The 20,449-nt window shown below is 40.3% G+C and overlaps 2 protein-coding genes across 3 annotated transcripts in view; one reads left to right on the top strand and one right to left on the bottom strand.

Annotated features, from left to right (window-relative positions):
- The first annotated feature begins 539 nt into the window (after nucleotides 1-539).
- Nucleotides 540-8,455, top strand: LOC143127463 (cornifelin homolog B-like). Its single transcript, XM_076288987.1, has 4 exons — nucleotides 540-749; nucleotides 1,778-1,878; nucleotides 4,093-4,244; nucleotides 7,142-8,455. The coding sequence occupies exons 2-4, from the start codon at nucleotides 1,782-1,784 to the stop codon at nucleotides 7,229-7,231; spliced, it is 339 nt and encodes a 112-aa protein (XP_076145102.1). The 5' UTR covers nucleotides 540-749; nucleotides 1,778-1,781; the 3' UTR covers nucleotides 7,232-8,455.
- The window catches only part of LOC143127461 (uncharacterized), a 37,802-nt gene continuing 21,496 nt past the window's right edge, over nucleotides 4,144-20,449 (bottom strand). Inside the window, exons 8-9 of one of the 2 annotated variants that reach the window (XM_076288985.1) lie at nucleotides 17,003-17,098; nucleotides 4,144-4,272 (exon numbers count right to left, since the gene is read on the bottom strand). In XM_076288985.1, the coding sequence (XP_076145100.1) occupies nucleotides 17,005-17,098 (94 nt within the window). In that variant the 3' untranslated portion in view covers nucleotides 4,144-4,272; nucleotides 17,003-17,004. Of the gene's footprint in view, nucleotides 4,273-16,416; nucleotides 17,099-20,449 lie in introns of those variants that run through there. The other variant, XM_076288986.1, reaches the window with a different exon arrangement.

Raw genomic sequence — 20,449 nt, 5'->3', positions numbered from 1 at the left:
ACAACTTTGCCACAAACCTTATTTTCTCAGATATCCAATAATGTCAATGTACTTCATAACAAATATGATCACGATCACATTATTTTGGGGGCGGTGACTTCATGAATGTGTTGATGTTAGTTTAAATAGGTTATATTTCATTCACAACTAGACTGTTTTATGTAATTGTAATGTAATATGGTTTGATAAATTGGACAGCCCTGACTTTTCATTTTTTATAGTGTATGATGTCATCACGCTAGGCCTATGACTCAGGAAGTATTTTGCAGCATTTAAAAAATACAAAACACTGAAAGATTTTGATACAAAATATGAAGGCATTTCCTTTATCTCAATCAAAACAATATTTTGTATTTGCATTTTAGGCCTACATGTTAGCCTAGAAATCTAGACGCACCCTAGCTGCAGCAAATTACATTTGCTTTTAGGGCTACCTACATGTATCAGAAATACTGGCCATCCCTGCAGTTGTCTAGCCTACCACAGATCGCGCCGCCCACTAAGTCGGAGGACCCCACTTGTGCATCCCATTCTTGTGCATTCCTCAAAGTTGTTTTACAGGAACTGAGTCTCTTACGCTATAAGCCATTTAAGACTAACATTCCACGACGCCCCCTAAAAGATTTAAAACAAGGACACGTGGTAATATTCGCATCATACCTGTCGCATCAACTGCTGTTGACACACAACGTAGCCTACAGTTGAAAGATATCAGCACTTCAAAAGGGACGCCACAAAAGATAAAACTGGTAAGAAAGTAAACGATATTTTTTATGTAATTATATTTTTTGCATTGCACTAATGTTGAGGTGGTTACGCCAATCTGATGGTTCAACCCTCCCCTTTTATTATGCACGCTCTTTTACCCCATACTCAATTATTTTCCATTAGGCCTGTTTAGGTCTCAAAAGCTATATACTGCACCGTTAGATTATTAATAAAAATAGTGTTGGTAAAAGTAAAAGTAGACGTCTTTGCATGTCAAGTATACAGTAGCCTATGTGAAGAAATGGACAATAAAGCTGACTTTGACTTTGTTTTTATGCGTCTATTCCACTGTTTCTCATCATAATATGCACTTTTGTAGATTGTGGGCTTTAGGAAAATGTAGCCTATGTTTTGTGTCTCAATATTTTTTCCTTTTTTTTTCCATTATCGGTTGCAATAAATACTTTTACTTATTTTAACTACGAGTAGCCTATATGCTGCGGGGTTGGCCCTCATCCCTCATCTGCTTTACTTTGTTAAAGTAACGGGGTTAACTAAGGTTGATAATAGCAGTTGTAATTCTGTTCTTCCAAACAACTCCGCTCGGCCACTCGGCAATGTTCAATGGGAGGCTGGAGACTAAAAGAACAATTACCGGATATCAAACAAATAAGGAACATATGTGTCTTGAACATGGCTTGACATTCATTTTTTGGGAAGGAAATGAATGCATTAGATAAGGGAGAGGGGAGAAACAAAAGAACACTCAAGGATAAACTGCGTAATTTTGGAAAAATCTCCCCACTGAGTGCAATCCGTTTTTTCTTTACTTGTTTTTGTCTTAGAGGGTCGAAGTAAAACATACTAGAGCTCTTCTGTTCAGAACCAAATCGCGTGCAAACTCATTCGTCCAACCCATCCTAACGAGACACATCTGTGTTTAATTCCAAAACTGCGCCCTCAGACAAACATCTCTGACGCAGGCCAATTTAATTTGGGAAAGCTGCATTTAGTGGATGTCAACTTTAACAAATGCTATTTTGAACACCCCTTTCTCTTTCTGTTCTAGAGCCATGGCTGTGCAACATCAGGTAACCTCGGTGACAACCACTTACAGTTCGGGATCTTGGAGCACTGGACTCGGTGACTGCTGTTCAGACATGGGGACCTGTAAGTGTTTCAGAACAGTCCATTGCTCTGAGCTAAGTCATGTGCCTTTATCTGTGTAGACCTACTGTTTATATGATTCTTTCACAGCCATAAAAATCATCCTGACAAAAGGAGGGATGTGGGCGCATACTTGACTTTTCCTAAAGCGATTTCAAAAAGCCATTATCTTAGCCATGCATTAATGTGGCATACAGATGACATTAGAACTCACATTTATGCTATCAATCAATGAATGAATCAATAAACTAAACCAATCAATCAATCAATTTATTTAGAGTGCAAAATTACCATGAAACATGGTTTCATCAAAATATACCAAAATAAAGTCTCTAATTGGCTAAAAAATATCCAGTGGAAGTGGAAGTGATGAGCCAGTATGATCCTGGCTATGATGGTTAACTCTCAATGCGGATGATTGATACTGTACATGTTCTTGACCTCATAAAGAGCGATATAGGCTACTACATGTCAAATATTTTCTTTTGTAGGCTAGATAAAAGGCGTAGATAAAAAAAATAGATAAAAGATTATTTTTTAAAAAAATGAAACCTAGACAAAATAATTCTACATATCGGAGGGATTAAATAACTGACACCTTTACCTTTTTAAAGCAAGATGAGGTTGTGGGAAAAAAGTGGAAAAACTGCTGAAATCAAAACATCAGTACATTTATCAATCATGATTCAGTATCATGTCTAGTAAATGCTTGAGTTGCCAACATTGAATTTAGGGTATTTCCCAACCAGAAAACAGACTATTCCCTTAACAAGCTCTGGGAAAGCAGGAATGTATGAAGAGGATGGACAGTACTGTTCTATATATCTCCTGTAGTACCTATCCCACATCAACTGATTCAACCAAGTATATCCTATCCATGGGCTTATCTACACTAATAGCCATTCAGATATTCCAAGCATCTGTGCTATTGATCCATTAGATGGGGCAGTCGTGGCCTACTGGTTAGGGCTTCGGGCTTGGAACCGAAGGGTTGCCGCCTTGCCGGTTCGATCCCGAGCAAGGCACCTAACCCTTCACTGCTCCCCGAGCGCCGCTGTATCTGGCAGCTCACTGCTCCGGGTTAGTGTGTGCTTCACCTCACTGTGTGTAATTCACAGATGGCATAAATGCAGAGTCAAGTCAAGTCAAGTTTATTTATATAGCGCATTTCATACACATTCAATGTGCTCAGAGACCAAATTCCTTGTATACGCAAGTTATGTAGTACGGGACAGAATACTCTATAAAAATGTAAGAAAGCAACGAATGTGTTGAAAACAACGCAAGTTGTCTCTGTGTCCAGATAAGGACAACACAGTTTGTGTTTTATTTGTCACACAATATGTGTTAAAAAATAACAAAATTTCTGTTGAAAACAACATAACTTGTGTTGTTTTTTAACACATCTCTGTGTCCAGATAGGGACAACACATTTGTTTTAAGGGTGAAGGTTTTTGTAGATAGTTAGCTTCCAGCTATGGATTGGAACTCTCACCTCTCACTTCTTTAAGTGATAGTTTTCCCCTTTCAATGGAAATGGTGTCTGTGCCCAGGATGTGGAGAGGAGAGTAATGTCATGCATCTTTTGACTAGGCTTTGAGCATATTCTTTCATGTCAAATTATCGTATTCTGTCCAAAGCCCTTCCCTTCAAGTGGGATCACTGCTATTTGTTCACAGTTTTGTGGAAACAAAACTGAATTTGCTTTAGATAAGAGGGGCAGAAACCAGATAACAGTCCCACTACAGGTATGTGAAGGGTATCAATAATAGAGCACTTGGTCATCAATCAGTCAAACAAATGCAGTAGAACGCTCACCACTCACTGCTTCACACTGGTTTTCCCCTTTCACTGATCACTGGAGTGAAAGCAGTGTATAAGGTAAAGTCAAGAACCGACCCCCCCCCCCCCGAAAAACTGTGTGGTTGGAAGGGGCGGGCGTTCACTGAACAGCGGCCCTGGGAAATTTAGACTTTGGAGACTCAAGGCTATCAGGGGCCTCTAAAGGGGGGACGAGCAGTTTGGCAGAGAATTGCATGTGAAAGTAAGCGCTGCTTTAAGTAAACAGGAAAGCTAGCGTGAACGCTGGTTTCCCCTAGTGGGTTTGGTGGGCTAGGCAGACGTGCAATAACAATATACTGGTTTGGAAAACAGCGTGAGTATGCGTACACCCTTTCCTGTGTCACATCTCATCGTGTGTTATGTCCCCCTTCCCAGGCTGCTGTGCAATGTGGTGCTTCCCCTGCATGCAGTGCCAGACGACCTCTCAGCACGGCTGGTGTTTCTGCATGCCTGTGCTGGACCCGCTAGCCTGCATGGCCGTCACCATCTGCTTGCGCAAGTCCATCCGTGAGAAACATGGCATAGAGGTAAGGCTACAGTGGATGCAGCCCCTGCCTGAGATCTCAGAGACAGAGAGAGAGAGAGAGAGAGAGAGAGAGAGAGAGAGAGAGAGAGAGAGAAGGGAGGCAGAGAGAAAATCTGAGTGTGTGGGAGGGACTGCATTGGAAAGGCTATCAGTGGGTGTGGAACGCAGATGTGGAGAAAATTAGAAACATGGGAGGAGAGAAAGCAAGAAACAGTCACTGATAAGAGCGCTCTGCTGGGAAACCAAGTGTTACACTGTGTATGGTGTGTGTGTGTGTGAGCTAAACAACTGGCTAAATGCTGTTCAATTTCAGCCATTATTGAAAGTCGCCACATTTGGAGTCTGTCCTCTGTCACCACATTTGTGTATATCCTTAACATCTGCTGTACTGCATGCTTTGTCAATGAAATCACATGACTGAACCTTGTTTGAGCAATTATTGTACCTGTCAAATTTGTGTCCTTATGTAATATTTATTCTGAATTGTGGATACGAATAAAGAAGTGTGCGAGAGAGAGATAGAGAGAGAGAGAGAGAGAGAGAGAGAGATAGGTGGAGAAGAGGAGTAATGTCATGCATCTTTTAACAAGGCTTTGAACATTACACATAATATGTAATTTCAAATTACGGTATTTGGTCCAAAGCCCCTCCCTTCTGGTGGGATCACTCCTATTTGTTCAGTTCTGTGGAAACAAAACTGAATTTGCTTTAGATAAGAGGGTTCAGAAACCAGTTAACAGTCCATCAACAGGTATGTTCCTGTGAAGGGTATCAATAATGGAGCACTTGGTCATCAGTCAGTCTGACCGTCGCTTGACCTGTTGAAAATATGCCAGGTCATAGAGTAAAAATTGCAGATATTTTTCTTGTTTGATTACAGGGAAATCTTATTGTGACTCATCTCACCATTAAAGCAACACCAAATAACTTTTCCTCTGTCGCACTCACTATTTGTTTATCCAGCTTTGCAAATAACAATGTCCACAGACAAGGTAGAATATGTTGCATGATTTTATGAAAGTACGATGTATTGCGACATCAGTTGCAAGTCAAATTTGTAGTTTCTTATGTCTCATTCCATCGAACTACAGATCCGCTACCCGATCCGGCAAACTTACATAGTGCGGTTATAGCCGATAGAGGGCCGCGAAGCGAATGCAGAAAGTGCCGTTCACCCTATTACGAGTTGATGAACCGCTGAAACGATTTTGGAAACATTATTTTAAGGTACAAAAAACTCTTTGGTGTTGCTTTAAGAGTTTACAAAATGTATGTGGAAGCTGTGGTGTAAATGACTGCAGTGTCCGCACCACATTTGTCCAACTCGCTTCCTGTCACTCTTCACTACACTTCTATCTGAATAAAGACAAAAAGAAAAGTTTGTCAGTTGGTGGTGATGTTTATAACATCTAACTTATCCATTATCATTTTTCAGCTACCACAGGATATGTTTAATGAAATAGAGTGAAAATAAATCAGCCCATGACGTGAGGAGTGAGAGGGGAAAGAGCTTTGCGGTGTGTGTATGGCTCCAGGGGAGAGGCCAGAATAATGAGATTAAGAAGCCACATGAGCAGAGCCCCTGATGAGGCACCAGAGCTCTCAGTGCTTTCAGTACTCACCAGGGAGACACACAGAGGAGAGAGAGAGAAAGAGAGGGGGAGAGAGAGAGAGAGAGAGAGAGAGAGAGAGAGAGAGAGCTCATTTCATACACGACCTTCCGGACAATGCCTGTGTAATTAGGTCCCGATCTCAAACAGAGTTGAGTGTTCAGATATAAACCTTACACAAGGATGCACAGAGAAGAGTGCATCAGAGAGGGATGAGGGAGACCGAGCAAGATCATGTGACATCCCATCTGTGACATCATCACATAAGCAGTCCTGTAGTGCTTTCATCTTCTTGAGCATGTTATGTTTGAGAGGGACAACTGTGTGTCATCAGCATAGCAATGAAATCAGATGATTAGATGATGATTGATTGTGTGGCCTCTATATTTAAAGGCGATGCAGGGTAACGCCACTTCTGTTGACGTTCAAACAAAACAGAAAGCTAGCTCCCTACTCCCTCCCCCTCCCTCTTGTGCAATTGAAACTCTCCCAAACACCCATCTCGTCGATGATTTGCTGGAACAGTTTGTTATGTTTTTATTGGCAAGGTTTGCCCAAGTTGTTTTGTGGCCGTTTTTGGAGCCTAGGCTGTCCATTTGCATCCAATGTATTCGGGGCACAGGCAGCTAGTGGATGGTGAGGTGATGTTAGCTGAATGTGACAAAAAATGTTTTAGCTTAGAAACCGCGTCATATCGCTTACAGCACCTTTAAAGGTCCCAGAATTGAGTCTTGGAGTACACTATACATCTTATAGAAAAGGTGGAAAAAGGTGGAAAAAAAAAAAAATTAAAACAGAACATTTCCGGTTTGATGGATACAAACCAGTTCAGGGCCATTTCCAGTTATGCCAACCTACTGTCTGTCTGCTGATTATAACAACATGCACAGTCTGCTCTCCAGAATCAGCTGACTTCAATAGATCATTTGGGACCCTGTCAAGGGCAGTTTCATTGTTATGCATATGACGGAAACCTGACTGAAATGGATGCCATGGACGCTAGGGTGCCATTGGCCTTTAACACTCCTGAAAATTGCATGAGGACCAGAAAATAAAAGATAGATAGAAAAAGAAGATAGAAAGAAGATAAAAATTGAGAGGTAGGATGAGAGATTTTTAGAATACAGGGATCAAGATTTTATGAGGGCCTGCTCAACACTGGAAAGACAGTCAAGAACAGGATGAGTCAAGAGAGCGGATGAGTGATGGTATTATATTACTGTTGTCTCTTGAGGTATGCGGAAAAAACATTCATTTCCCGTCTGTATCTATTATGTCTCTTTCGCAGGGTTCGTTGGGTAATGATATCCTCCTATCCTGCTGCTGTTACCCTTGCACGTGGTGCCAGATGTCCAGGGAGCTGAAGAACCGTTCCTAAACCATCACAGTCATCCACTATATAAAGACAAAGAGATAAATGTAGAAGAGAGAATAGACACACAAGCCATCTCTCTCTCTCTCTCTCTCTCTCTCTCTCTCTCTCTCTCTCTCTCTCTCTCTCACACACACACACACACACACACATTATAGTCTGAAATTTGACGGCAGGAAAGTCAGTCTGGAGTAGGGATGTAACGATTACCGGTATAATGGTAAACCGCGATAAAAATGTTGACGATAATAATTACCGTTTTCATTTCAAACATCATGATTATCACTGTTGATTACTGCGGTGTGGAAACTGTGTGTTTAATCCTTCCCAGCTTCATCCGAGCCTGCTTTTGACATACAGTAGGCCTGGTACAATGGAACAAAACTGGTACTGATTCTGTTGTCTAATTGATGGTTTTAACTACGATTCGGATTAGGCTACACCTGATTTTAAAAGGCAGAACTTTTTCACCGCAAAATGTGCACTGTATCATGTAGCCACTCTGCGTCTTTTTATGTTCGCGTCCACATTAAATCCATTCCACTCACGTTATCAGGAGAATACAGTAACCTAAAGTTTTATTTTGAACGCTTACTTTGGTCTCACTCATTGCATCCAAATAATAGAAATAGCAAACTCCAAGTTATGGTAGGGTAAGTTAAGCTATAAGCACATAGCCAATTAAACATGAAGAAAAAAGTGAACGGGACACTCTTTGAAACTATTTCAGCTTGTGTAGGCCTATCAGTGCTTTCTGAACATATTTTACACTCTTTTAGAAATACCGTGATAATACCGAAAACCGTGATCATTTTGGTCACTATAACCGTGAGGTTAAATTTTCATACCGTTACATCCCTAGTCTGGAGATATGCCAGGTTAAGATGTGTTCGGGCCAATCAAATCGTTTGGGCAAGCTTTATATGATTAGGAACAGATGAGCAACAGTGAAGTCGTCATCCACATCAGCTGGGCTGAGTTGAGTCTGGCCAGGCTATCCTTATTAGGTAACTATCTTACATTATATAGTCATAATCAACTTCTCAGTAATGCTTAGAATTTCAGAAATAAAACAGGTAGGCTACACCTCTTATGGCCTTAACATTCCCATACACAAGATCTTACACACAGACCACACAGTGCTGGCAAGGCAAATGCTTACTGCGTTTCATGTTTTACGAATACATTCTTTGATAATACAGTAAATATATTAAAAATACACTTAAATAACTCAGCTTGTAATGTATACTTACTTCCATACTCTTTCATACTATGTTTTCAAAGTACAATGTAACCAAAACACTATATCCTCCATTTTCATGAATATCTTTTTGTTTCTCGGGTAATTTCAGTGAACTGTAATTGGGATGTTGCTATTTGATTTATCTTCATTCAATCAAAACAACACAACTGCAAAATTATTGATATTACCTGAGATACACAATTAAATAACATGACTTATTAATGTTTTTAAAAATGGATACATAGTGTTTTGGAACCAAACTTCATATGTTGCATATCTGTGTCTACATTTTATTTCTATAATGGTAAACTCAACTTAGAACTTCCTAGAGTTAGAGTTTCTGTCCATGAAGGCAAATTATATGGTTATAAACAGGGTTGGGTCAGATTACTTTGAAATGTAATCCATTACTGACTACAAATTACATGGCAATTTTTGTAATCAGTAACGTAATCAGGATTACCAAAAACATGTAACGTAATCTGATTACTTTAGGATTACTTTTAGATTACTTCAATTAAGTAAAAGACACCACCACTGAATTGATGAAAGAATTCTCATTCTATTTTTCTGTTTATTATTTTATTACATCTAAGAAATCTCTTTGCTCTGAGTAAAGCATTCCTGTGTGAATTAACTGATCTTTTCTTCCAAAAATCTTAATGTAGCCCCTTGTTTTAGTGTTACCATTTACTTTGAGGTCACCAGGTCCCATTGTCTGAAAAACACCCAAAACTAATACATTTCTATAGCTATTCTCCACTTTGGGGGTGGTATTTTGGTGGTTGAAATTTTCCCCATCCCAAAATTGATCACTTAGTCATGGATGTGATCATGGATCACTATTCTCCAAACATGCACAACTCAGCTAACCTTTATAAGGGCACACCTGGACAATGAATTTAGCTTTCGCTGGATTTTTTTGACCCAGGGACATGGCCTGAGAATGAATGACACCATGTCCATTTCAATTGTGGGGGTGAGAAAATTATTCCTTTGGGATGTTTTTCAACCAGGGGGACCTGGTGACTTTCTCAAAGTAAACAGTAACACTAAAACAAGAGGCTACATTAAGATTAGGAGGAAAAGATCAGGCAGTGTGCCGAGAGACCTGCCCCAATAGTAAATAAGTTAGTAAGTAAGTATAGATACTCTTTTGATCCCGTGAGGGAAATTTGGTCTCCCAATCCGCAAATTAGTGAAGCACAGTGAACACACAGTGAGGTGAAGCACACAATGAGCACACAGTGAGGTGAAGCACACACCAACCCGGAGCAGTGAGCTGTCTGCTACAACGGCGCTCGGGGATCAATGAGGGGTTAGGTGCCTTACTCAAGGGCACTTCAGCCGTGGATGTGGGCATGGGAGAGCAGTGCTCAACCACTTCCCCCGCCCACATCTTTTCTACTGATCGGGGATCGAACCGGCAAGCCAGAAGCTTGTCGAATTAAAAGATAACTAGGCTATCATTAAAAAGTTGCATTGCTTGCATGATAAAATGCAATCAGGTAATCCCCAACAATGTAACTGTAATCTGATTGCACAATTTTTTTATTGTAATCTGGGCTGATTATAGTTACTTGATTTTTGTAATCTGATTACGTAATCTAGATTACATGTAATCCGTTACCACCCAACCCTGGTTATAAATGACTGAGCAAGAACGAATTGCAGTTTTAAAACATCAAACCACTGAATGGATTAGCTTGCTTTGGTGGCTAAAAAGCTGCATACTATGTGTCAGTGTTTACTAGTTCATGGAAAGCTTGGATAGCCTAAGCCTGCAAAACATGCAAATAAAAAATGACTTGTTCACGGTTGGAAAACAAATATCTTCACGTTGTTTAGCCTAGGCATTTCATATCATTTTGCGCCTGGTGTTATATCAGACATTCTGTCTCCCGCATATTGATAGCGCCTCCATGGCGCCCGCAAATGAGATACAATCTCCCGGAATATAGAACAAGCAAGCAAGAACACGCACGCGAGACCGGAACTTCAAATGGCGTGTACATCTGAGTGTAGCGCACAGATGATGGAGAGGGATAGAGAGAGGGGTGGTGCCTAATCTGCGTATGTGCTTGCAACGCATCTTGACCAATCAGTTTTCAGTGCAGGCGGGATATTATCTCTTTTATCCCGAACTAAATTCCTAATTTCAGTGTATCTAGCGCCAGTGCTCCCCCAAAAAGGAACATGTAAGACCCATTTCACATCAGATTGCACGAAAGTGTACCCTTGTCTCATAATAGTAAAAAAATACTCTTGCACGCTGCACTGTTCGTAACAGTGCATTGCCCATGGCGGGTTAAATGATTGCAAAAGACATGTTAAGGTGAGTTTAACAAGTGTCATTTCATGTATATTTATTTAGGCCTATATTAGATGGCTAGTTGCCAAGGCTACATGAAAAGACCAAACTTTCAAAATCTACATATTTTATTATCACAATTCCTAACTAGGCCTCCCTTATTTGGTTTAGGCTACTGACTAGACATTATTGAAGAAACACAATAATCTGTATTTCAGTATCTAAGTAGGTTAAAGTTTAGGGATACCTCCCTAAAATTACTTTTTGCAGGTTGGGATGTGTGTTATATCACAAAACGTTTGTGCAGCAATACTTAAGAAAGGCTGATCTCTAATAATGGCAACGAGGAAAGACATTTCACGTCCAATTGATTATTATATGTTCACGTAGCGTTTCAAACAAACTGTAGGTAACGTTGCAATTATAGATGTATGGGCATTTGCGTAAAAAAGGTAATCTACAGTACATGCGAAATTCCCTGAATATGAATGCAAATTCCCTCTTATTAAGATATTAAGAATGAAATTGCACAAAATGATAAATCGCCTCATTAAACCTCTCCCCGTGTCAGTATATCTATGGAACTCCTCCTATGGCGTGTGATTGTAGGCCTGATTTTTAAGCTAGGAAGCAGCGATGGTCGTGGCCGCTGAGTGGAAGGGAGACCTAGGCTACGGTTAAACCATAGCGATCTTGCTACTCAATGTTGTTTTAAGGTTGGCTAATATCACTATGTTACAAAGGCAGTGAACACATGATTAAAACGAATTGGCCACAAATTGTTCCCCTAAAAGAAAAGTGTTGCTTCCTCACACAGTCTTGTGATACTGTTAGTGGATATGTAAAGAGGAAGTGAATGTAACCGTGGTAAAGTTGGTTTTATATTGGACGTTGGATATTCGAGACATTCGAAAAATCTATTTAGCACTGACTACGATGGTCGAGTTTGTGTCAAACCAACTTTAATGTGTTTAAACAAGGTCTGCCTATATTACACAAAGCTTCTTTTGTCCAAAAACCCATGTTTTGATTTTATGAATGTTTTATGCTGATAAAAGATTTCAATCTATTATGCGGCTTCACCTTTTGACTTACCCATACTAAAACACATCTCCTGAACTCGGCTTACTGCCCTTTCTAGGACACAAAGCTTCTTTTTCCCTAAAACCTGTTCTTTGATTTTATACAATTTTTAATGTTAAATGTTTCAAATCTATTTTGCGGCTTGCCTTTTTGACCTACCCATGTCAAAACACATGTGGTGAACTTGGATTACTGCTCTATATAGTACACAAAGCTTATTCTTCCCCAAAACCCATTCTTTGATTTTATAAATATTTTTGAATGTAAAAAAATGCTTTAAATGCTTTAAATCTATAATGCGGCTTGACCTTTTGACCTACCCATGTCTGAAATGAATGAAAAACCCATTCTGTTTTTCAAAAACTCATTCTTTGATTTTATATTAATATTTCACTTCAAAAATGCTATAAATCTATTATGCGACTTCCACTTTCGATCTACCCATGTTAAAACACATCTGTTACACTCAGCTAACTGCCCTTCATAGTAGGCTACACAAAGCTTATTTTTTCCAAAAACTCCCTCTTTGATTTTATATACATTTTTTTAAGGTAAAAAAATATATAAAATCAAAGAGGGAGTTTTTGGAAAAAAGAAGCTTTGTGTATTATGAAGGGCAGTTAGCTGAGTGTAACAGATGTGTTTTGACATGGGTAGGTCAAAAGGTCAAGCCGCATAATAGATTTATAGGATTTTTGAATAGTAAAATATTAATATAAAATCAAAGAGTGAGTTTTTAGAAAAAATAAGCTTTGTGCACTATGAAGGGCAGTTACTGTAGCTGAGTGCAACAGATGTGTTTTCACATGGGTAGGTGAAAAGGTCAAGCCGCATAATAGATTTAAAGCATTTAAAGCATTTTTTTTACATTAAAAATATTTATAAAAATCAAAGAATGGGTTTTTGGGGAAAAGAAGCTTTGTGTACTATATAGAGCAGTAATCCGAAAAAAAAATTAAATGACATTAATGCAAATTTTTGCATTAATGTCATTAGGAAGTGTGGTAAATTTCCATTGAAAAAGGCCTATGCATCACTCTGCAGTGGAAAACTTGTTGCACTGTCCCCTAAAAACTCATGTGATATGTCTGCAGTTAGGAACACTGCATGTAGGGGACAGGACCATTACAACATCTCCTGTGCACAAAACATGAAAACATCATATGATGATGACTAATCAACAAAATGGAACTAAGTGGCCAGGTTGACCAGGGCCCTGATCTTTTACTTGGACACAGCAGTTCAGTACAGGGGTACCAGTAAAAAGGGTTTAGTATTGTCGCCCCTGCTAAGGTAGAACAAAATCCTTTAGACGATTTTGAAAATGTTCAGGTCTTAAATAGAGAACATGCCGGGGGAAAGAGGACGGGGGGGGGGGTGTGTGGCCTGGCAATGTGTGGCGTGAGAACCCAATCAAATGAGTGAGTTTCATGGCCATTGTGTTAGGGTTGGCAGCCCTGAATCAGTAGGGGTTAGGTCTTTCAGAGACCGTCAGACAGACGAGTCTAGGAAGTGACGTCAAAAGCGCCACATTGCGTCATACCAGAAGTGAGATTCCGGAAGTAGGCACATCATTTTACGTTTATGGAGAATACAGCGGGAAAAAACTGTTTTCTTTTAGTCTATTGAAAAAATTAGTCTCATTAGGGAGAACCTTTTTATTATTATCCGTAATCCACATTTATTTTTATAAATAATCGATTGCGGCTTACTGTTCACGTGATCTGCCAGAGTTAGCTAGGAGGAGCTCGAAAAGACGACCCAGGACACACCAGGGCTGCATCCCAAAGCTCTATTTGCATACGGCCTCTCTCCACGGTCCTCCATCCCGTGCCCCGTAAATGTAAAGCTCTACGTCATCAAGAATGCCTCATTTATCTAATTGCAACCAGAGGAGGGGAGAACAAGGAGAGAGGAGAGAGGCGAAAGGGCTGATACGTAAGGAAACACGAGCCGTTCCTATGCGGAAGCGTTTTCAGTTGGAATTGTGCGATCATTGGTCCAAGCTGTCAAGGTGAAAAGTTCTCTCCCACGTCTATCAACTTTTAGTTACCAACAAGTTCGTAGGGATTTATTAGTGGCAACAAAATAGTAGATAGACCAAGAAAATATCTTTATATGCTGTAATTACCATGAACTATGGTAAACTTTAAAAATAAAAGTTCATGCCTGTTTTGTTCACGCATTGTATAAGTATTCATTCATATCTTGAGAACTATCAAACATTGCCTCATTATCAGGGTTAATGGGTGGGAGGAGTCCATTTTCATATGATATTTTTAGGCTTTGGTATAAGTTCATATTCTCTGCAATTTGTGTGTCTGTTTATTCTAGCCTACACACAGTTGCGTTCCGTCAACGCATTCCAGTGGGTGTTCCCGACGGTAGCTATGCAAATGACTTGAAGTAAAACCGTAATGTGATTGGCGACGCAACGGACCCACAATTTAGTTCGGCAACGGATGGTGTGAGCCCATATAAAGTGAATGGGATGCGTCTCGCATCCTTGTACGTAACGCACGCAGCTGTGTGTAGGAGCCGTAAGAGGTGATGCGCCGCATCATCAGTAATTGATGTCTCTTAACAGTGATGCTTGAGTGAGCAGGACATCTCATTTCTCATATCGGTCTCTCCTTCATTCCTTCATCCTTCTATCGTTCCTTTCTCGTTTCCTTCACAAAAATAATTAGAAGGAGGGGCTAGGAAAAGAGGAAGGAAGGAAGGAAGGGAGGATGGACAAAAAGACAAATGATCTGCTGTGTGACATTGACATGTGACGTGTGACATTGGTTTACACTACAGCAAAAAAAATCAACAAGTAGGCTATCAACAAGGTTTCAGTACCATTGTTGCAGAAATCACATACAAGAAGGTATCCTTTTGATTTTTTGTATATTATTGCACATTCCAACATAAGGAAGCAGCATGGGAAACTTCTGCCTTCTGTCGTTTTTCTGCCTTATTTTCTAACCGAGCCTGCAGTATAGCCACAGTAGCACTTGTTACAAGAGGGTCTGGTAACCCTTTGTTGCGATGCACTTTCTGCAACGATCATTCGTCTCTCAAGACTTAACTCCTTCTCCCATGAATGAGTCCAGCAAATCTTTAGGCCATTCCTTCAACCCACCACACACTAGCAGCTAGTGCAGCGCATGTCATTTCCTATCTGACCCTTACCTACATCCGCAGAGAACATGTTTTGTTTTTTTTAATCATCGCTCCTTATACGCCTCATTTGCTGTGGATAACTTGTGTCCCATAAGCAGGCTGTCAAAAAACGCGTCTCTGTAGGCAGCCTAGGCTCCGAGATCTGTACACAAAAACAATTGCTACCAACAAGGGTTGGCAACTAGCCTGGCCATTTGTCATCCCCTTGGTACTCTTCGCTTCTACAAGGGTCTGGGATCTCTGCTATTGACGAACCTTTGCAAGCTGGATGCGTGGACTCTGTAGAAGTTTGAAACGATTGGATCTGATTTCACCCAATCGCTAACGTTTGGCCGTGACGTATGTTATGCGCCAGCTCGATCGTGAAGTAAGCTACACTACAACGCTCAGAAATTGTGTGCGCTGTATAGCCTACAACAACCATTCCCCACCAGAGCGAACAAGATGGATGTACAGTAAATGACCGATGCCAGCTTTGCGATACAAATGTAAGAGTTAGTGGAAGAATAGCAAATAGCAGATTACTATTCAACAGTAAGGTTGAAGATAACATATTGTAACGCCGATGAGAAGTTAGGAGATGGGGAGGCTGATATATCGTTCCAAAACTCTGGTAGTTTATTTCCTATAGGTATACAGGCTAGTGCACGGGCAACAGGAGGTGTCCACTACAAAACAACAAACTGATCGCTGATAAATCACGGTCTCAATCACTCGTCATTCACACTCATCGGCCAACAACACAACGCAACACAACTCACTCGCACGTAATCCACTTCTACTCTGACTAAACTTACTAGACGTCTTAGAACCCCCTATTCTATTCCCTCCCCTTATCAATCGCTAACCTGTCTGAACCCCTAAATATTCCCTCCCGGACCCCAACAAAACACATCAGAACTCATTGACACATTCTATGACACAGGAGGGAGACACAAACACTTGCACACACACACACACACACGCACACGCCGGGAAAACAGAAGACACAGGAGAACACAGGGGAAAGCCCAACACAGGGGCAAATAGCGGGTCTGCCTTACATGCTGTAATTTAATATCGAGGCTACTGCGAGATACAAATCAAACTCCCAAATACCGTAGGGAGTAGGGCCACGACATCTTTGCCCGAAATAAAATGTGTTAAACACACCTTTTGTTCGGACTTAAATTCCTGAATATTTGGAAGCGTAGCCAGCACGGACTGAATTGCTTCATTAACTTATGCCATTGCCAACTCCTCGAGGACTACAATTCAAACACAGCGCAGAATTTCAATGTCGTCTCTCACAACTCCCGCCTCCTGCTCGCTGATTGGTTTGGAGACGAATTCTCCGTTGCGATCGAGGCCAATGGCTGGAATCCCAGACGGAGTCGTGGAAGGCCAGGCTAGTTGGCAACCCACTCAAAGGCAAAATAAAGTGTTTCAACCAATAACCGTCGAGATGCGCGTTTAGGAGTTTTATTTGCATGGGAGGGAGGGAGTAGCGAGCTAGCTCTCTGTTTTGTTTCAACATCAACAGAAGTGACGTGTCCCCACTATCGCTGATACAACATTTAAGCTGGAAAGACAATACTAGAAAATATAGATGATGGACCAGCTTTTCTTTTTCTTTTTCTCTGCTTTCTTTTTTATTCCACTCCAGCGGAGACATGTTTGGGGGCGGGATAATTGAGCTGTTCTGTTTGCATTGTGCATGGTGGTCACCATAAGTGTTTGGGTGGAAAGTATAGGCTTGTGTTGTTTGCAGACAAAGAAGTTTATTAAAAGTGCATCCTCAGTGATTGGATTTTGAACTCTGATGTCATCACTGACACACAGGATTGTCACTGGGAGAAAAAGACAAAACACTTCAGCGATTAAGATGAACAATCATTTCACTACTTATCTTTCATTTTCTAGGTTGACAATTTTTAGGTGTAGTGTGGTCATAAATGTGTTGTCTTATGGTCATCACACACATACCTCTCACCTTTAACTGTCACACTTAGTAGAGTGCTCTGACTTGGTGTCCATGTTGTCTAGCTGTACACCCAGTTTATTTAGCACTGCCATTGCTTGGCGTGTCCTAAGAGCGAACACACACACACACACACACACACACACACACACACACACACACACACACAAGAGAATGTACAGTACAGTGAATGAATAAAGCAAATGATGAAAGCTAAATAACTGGAGGTCATCCTATCAGCCAGCTTGAGTACTTAATTTTAAGAGCTAAAAAATCCTGTTGTTGCTGTTAACCTATGTAAAACCCATAAAACCCATTGGTTATAATTCAGTTACAACTCTATCTCTCTGTGGTGGCATGAAAAGAGAAAAATAGCTGAAATTAGCCAGTGAAACTGAAGTGCCGGAAATAATTGTTTGTGTATTTGGAGTCAAGCCATTTGCTCCACAATAACACACCCACACAATCACAAGCCTTTTCTCTCGGGTCAACTAAAGTGCATCAAGATGTCCACCATTGGTTTGTTTTTGATTTGTTATGCCAGGAAGGGCAGACAACAGACTGCTAATGTCTGCTAAGTGCATCAGACTCCTTGCAAAGGCTACATTATTGCAATAATAACGGCTTATTGCATGTAACCCTGAGAAAGAGGAAACATTGCAAGAAACTATAACTGCTGCAGTCTTTGCACACATGCAGTAGCTTTCAGTACTTTAACTCCTTTACCTGTCTGAATCCGCTTCGTTCGTTGCTTTAAATAGGCTACATTGTTTGTTGCTGCTACCCTCGTTATCTCCAGTGGTTCAACAGTTTCACTTGTGCAGATGCGTACATTGAATGAGCGCTCACACCAGTACCCCCTAATCAGGGGCGCAGCTACCCATTTTTGAGGGGTATGCAACAACAATATTGCCCCCCCCCCCAAAAAACAAAACAAAAAAACAACAACTAAAGCAAAACAAAAGGCCAATAATTTACACTATTACTTTGCATTAGTGTCTATTGAATATGTTTTTAAAGAAATGCTGCCAATTTAATGTTTAACTTGATGTTATACTTGATAAGTATTAATTAATGCTGCATTGCCACTTTAAGAGAGTCTAAACGGTTCTCATAACGTCCTTTTTCCAGCTATTGCTCACAATGGATAAGGCTGATAGGCACTCTAGCCTTGTTTGTTTGCACCACATTGACAACACAATATTACGTTATTACAAGGAGCCTTCATTGTTAGGATATGGAAACATGTTGCTGCTAGTGTCGTAGTGTGGTTTAGAGTGGCCAACCCTGAACACGTCCGCCCCTATAAGTTTTACCCTCCTGTCTAGAGTGGCGACCCATGTGTTATTACATGTTAATAAAATCTGTATTTTTACCAAATAACGTAATCCCGTGTTGTGGTGTGTGTAACTGGGATCTGTTGGTACTTAAGGCTACTGGCCCTTGGCTGGTGACATCTTTCTTGGCGTAGTCGGCAGGATCCCAGTACACACCTACAATATGGATGAAGCCCCGGCTAGGGAGGGGGCCAGTACGGTTAATGCGGTTTTAATGCCTTGGTTTATGGGTGGCCCGTGGATACCTAAATTTAGTGGGAAAGGGGGGGTTGCTACATATGGGGAGTGGCAGGCCCAAATCGAGGCTTTCCTGCGTGCTCAAGGATTAAGCGGGCAACAAAAACTGGACTTCATCCTAGAGCCCGACCGATCTATCGGCGGGCCGATATTATCGGCCGATATAAGGCATTTTCCAAACTATCGGTATCGGCATTTATAATGGCCGATAAATGAATATTTAAAAAATAAAATAAAAACGGACGAAACACCCTTCAACCATGTCATGAGTGTTGGCGTTGTATAGTTTGTCCTCCAGAGGGCACTCTACACCGTCCCTGCTGGCAACACTTGTGTATAACGCGCCACACATCCTGCAACCTGCTGATCCAGCCAGAGTCGGGCAGAGAGAACCAGTAATCCGCGAGTGAGATCATCAGTGAAGTGTGTTCATGGTGATTTGGTCACGAGACATACATTGCTTGAAATAACAATTAAAAGAACATCCCCATCAGTTCTCTTAACTCAAATAAGCATGACAAAATTCGTGAAAACAATGTTCAGTTTTGCTGCTGTTAAATAAGCCGAGAGTGAAGCGGAATTAGCTAGTAATTACGTTACGTTGTTACAGTGTAGTTGACTGTCTGTCCTTTTAACTTTTGACAATGTGACTGAAGATGTATTTCTTTAATAGCGTGACAGTTATAGCAGTGAGACGTATCATCTCTCCCCGGCCTGTTATTTTGTATGTGTATGCGTATGTTTTACAATTTGCAGTATGACGTTATCCATTGCTAAATTAGGGCTTATCATAGACTAGCTAACCACAAAGCTAGCTAATGCTATGAATATCAGTGGAAGACCGCTAACGTTAACATTAATGAGCTTGGAAACCACAACGAACTTATTCTGCCTAAATAAAGTAATGATTTATTACTAGTATATCTGTAGTTACAGTCCCTGCATTGTAAAATGTAAATTAGACGTGAGAGGAGTGAACATTTAGACATAGCAAAACGTAGCTTGTGCATAAAAGTTATCTTTTCTTTTACACGTGTGTGAATGACGCCAAGTGTGCGCTTCAGACTGTCGTTCAGCCGCAGCAGAGTTACATAATGGATTTAGATCACTAAATAGTATGTTTTAGAAGGCAGGCAGCAACTGATGATTGAAAATGGTTTGATGTAGCTTGATGGAAATAATTTTAAAAGTGCAGGTAAAGGGATAAGCAAGCTGACATTGTAATTATAAGGTAGCTTATAAGGCAATAGGGACTAATTATTACACACGCACACTCAAACATTTAAGAGTGACCTTTATCTTGTTTAATGATAATACAAATGATGATGATAGTAATAATGTCATCATTATTTTTTGTAATTGTTAAGTCTTAGTTCAAAGTTATATTTATGAAACTTGTTGTTGTTATTGTGTTTTTGTTCAAAAAACTAAGTTTCATATCTTAAGTTTCTATTTTTATACATTTTATTTATCAGAACTTTAATATATTTCGATGTTCCTCTGTTCCACTGTGACAATATTATTTAAAAATAAACAAGTTTGTTTTTGAAATGCATTATCATATTATTTTAGTCAATACTCATAAATAACTACAAATAACTAATGAAATCTGTTAATGTTTTGTTCCGCGTTTCTGAAAAAATATATATATATCGGCCGATATATCGGAATATCGGATTTTTAAATTAACAAATATTTGTATCGGTATCGGCCTTCAAAATCCTTTATCGGTCGGGCTCTACTTCATCCTTAGTGCCCTTGAAGGTGAGGCCAAACAGGAAGTACTGCTTGCACCCTGCGCCCGTGGGGGGGACGATGAAATGCTCCGGGCCCAGTTTTCGATGGGATTAAAGCCAGGTCTTGTGCAGCAGGAGTTACAACGTCA

The sequence above is a fragment of the Alosa pseudoharengus genome, unplaced genomic scaffold (assembly GCF_046254945.1).
Source record: "Alosa pseudoharengus isolate Yale_2024_CS ecotype anadromous, Long Island Sound unplaced genomic scaffold, YU_APseudo_1.1 YU_APseudo_1.1_scf_17, whole genome shotgun sequence".
Classification (NCBI taxonomy): Eukaryota; Metazoa; Chordata; class Actinopteri; order Clupeiformes; family Clupeidae; genus Alosa; species Alosa pseudoharengus.
Note: the sequence above shows the minus strand (reverse complement) of the source record. Positions and strands in the feature narration are given on the sequence as shown.